This window comes from Histoplasma capsulatum, genomic scaffold (genome assembly GCF_000149585.1).
Source record: "Histoplasma capsulatum NAm1 scaffold_8 genomic scaffold, whole genome shotgun sequence".
In the NCBI taxonomy this organism is placed as follows: domain Eukaryota; kingdom Fungi; phylum Ascomycota; class Eurotiomycetes; order Onygenales; family Ajellomycetaceae; genus Histoplasma; species Histoplasma mississippiense.
The window spans coordinates 1682591-1685234 of NW_001813975.1; the positions used below are offsets into that span (position 1 = coordinate 1682591).

Sequence of the window (2644 nt, forward strand, 5' to 3'; positions counted from 1 at the left end):
ACCGGATATGCGGGCCCGCGAAATTAACGTTCCTGGAATAAAAAAAAATGCTCAACATCGCTGAGAATTTGATCCCATGACCACCCACTCTTACACGGCATGATGGATGTGAACCAGTGCATGAATTCGGTCATCTATCTCTGTAAGTTCAACATAAAATGGATTCAGTAAAGGATATTCATGGCTGGATGAGTCGTGTTTCAATTCTGACACTTCCTGGACCTTATCCCCGCCCAATTTGTTCCAGATCACTTGAACATGAGAATGGTTAGGGTAATCGGTTGGAATAAAACTAGACCGAAGTATCTCGTTTTTCAATCCGATCTCGTAGAAAGCGTGCTTAACATCATTTATTCGGATACTTTCATGAAATTGTAATTCTATCCAATTCAAATATGCTTTCGGATCACGCATAGTTTCCGAGAGCATGGCCATTTGCACAGGGCTGCAAGGAACGACGTCCACAACATCTGTTAAGTACCCATTTAATTTGGGGGCATCGAATGTCGCATTCACGACGCATTTCCAGTTGTCAGACTCGAATTTCCCCGTTATCGTCAGAGCATCAGTGTTGGATTCGTGGGAGCGGGCCGCAATTCCCGGGATGGAGTCCGCTTCTAGAATTCCCAACACGTCAATGTTTATACCGGCATTTCGCAAAACGGATGCCAGTTTAATTGCTTTAAGAGAGTCGAGACCGGCTTGAGTTAGGCTAGTCGATTTTCCAACGCTTAAGTTTAAAACATCTTCAACACATGAGGCTATTTTCCTCTGCATTTGATCATCGAACCCCGTGGTATCTGTGCGTTGCAAGTTTCTCCGCTCAGAATAGTCGCGTTCCAGAGCTGCATTATCGATTTTCCCCGATGGAAGTCTGGGGAGGTTATCCAGGAGCTCGACATCTCCAGGGATCATAAATTTGGCAGCCATTTGCGGCACACCTGAATTATATTTGTTATTCCCGGAAAAGTTTCATCCACAGATACAAAAGCAACCAAAGTGTTTTCCAGTACGTTCACCACTACACTTCGAATACCAGGAACTTTGTAAATGATCCGTTCGATTTCGCCAAGCTCAACGCGTTGGCCCCTAAGTTTTACTTGGCCGGTCGATATTCTTCCTAAACATTCCATTTCTCCGGATGGATGCAGCCGGACCATGTCACCAGTGCGATATATCCTTCCGTACCTTCCAGTAACCAAGAAGGCTTTCTTAGTTTCCTCTTCGCGGTTTATGTAACATTCTGCAAGTTGCGGACCACCGATCGCAAGCTCTCCAATATGGCCAATCGGAAGAATTTCAGGTTCATCACTAGGATTGGAATCAGGAAATTGTGGGGATACAATAAAAGTGGACACTGTCTGGAGGGGAACACCAATATTCCCAACACGAGATTCTGCTGAAATATTTGGTGCAAGGGTACAATGAATTGCTGCTTCTGTTGGGCCATACATTGCATAAAGGATGCCATCCTTATTGGGTGAGGATCCGAATTCGTCAACCACTTTCCTTGTTAGCATCTCCCCAATCGTTAGCAGCACCTTTAAACATGGGGCTGCAGATCTTCTCTGGAGCAATTCCCCTGCCACAGTTGGGGTGAGCTCGGCTCCATCCACATCCAGTTCTGTTATAATTCGCGGAAGATCTCCTAGCATTAAATTGCGGTCACATCCGACAAGAGTAACGCCACGAAACAGTGGGAAAATGATCTCAAAAATGGACACGTCAAAAGTTGGCGAGGCAAATTGCAAGAATCTCTTGAAAGGCGGGATCCATTTGTCATGAGCAAGCAATGATTGAGTGGCAGCACGATGCGAAACAGCAACCCCTTTGGGAAGACCTGTAGAGCCAGATGTGTATTCCACATACGCGATGTCATCCGCATCTATTTGAGGAGCTTGGAACCTGTCAATATTTTTGGCGTTTATATCAACATCTTCCGTTATGATAGTTTGGATATGATTGTCGAGATGCTTCAGCCTGCTAGCTAATGACCGTGTGGTAACGATGATGTCTGCACCAACATCATTCGCGATATACTTGATTCGCTCAGGAGGTGCATCCAGGTTAAGAGGGCACACTGCAGCGCCTGCTTTCAATATAGACAACCAGGCAATATAGAGTTCGATAGATTGTGGCAACAGCACTGGTATTACGGGATTTCGTTTGCATGAACCAGTGAGTGATTCCAGCGCATCTGTCATGTGCACAGTCAATGCTGTCGAGTTGAGATGAAGCAATTCATATGAAAGAGTGCTCCTGGTCTTATTTCCATTGAGGAAGTCTATCGCCAAGTCATTTCCGTCTCCTTCAGATCGGACAAGATGGTGTAGAAGTGATGGTCCAGGGATAAATTCAGGTGTAGGGTTCAAGATGGAAAGATAGGGCCCGTCATCGGAGGATTGATCTTTTAGTTGACACTGACGATTACAAATAATTGATGTCAATTGCCGGGCGACCTGTGTGAGATAAGGTGCGCTTGTGCATCCTGTCGATATGATATGCCCACCGGATTGCTTGGGGATCGTATGTCACTGCGATCTTGCATCCAGGGTGGATGGTGGATGTCAACTGGAAAACCCCGTTAGTTGATTGGGCCCTGAGAGTAGAGCAGAGTTGAGAGGGTGACTGGTTATCTCCTTGG

At 45.8% G+C, this 2644-nt stretch overlaps 1 protein-coding gene across 1 annotated transcript; it reads right to left on the minus strand.

Annotated features, from left to right (window-relative positions):
- Positions 1-90: 90 nt before the first annotated feature.
- On the minus strand, positions 91-2204 carry HCAG_07429 (predicted protein; the record flags this gene model as incomplete). Its single annotated transcript, XM_001537957.1, has 3 exons — positions 91-941; positions 1101-1120; positions 1189-2204. 3 exons carry the CDS (start codon positions 2202-2204, stop codon positions 91-93), a joined length of 1887 nt encoding a protein of 628 aa, XP_001538007.1.
- Between the last annotated feature and the right edge of the window lie 440 nt (positions 2205-2644).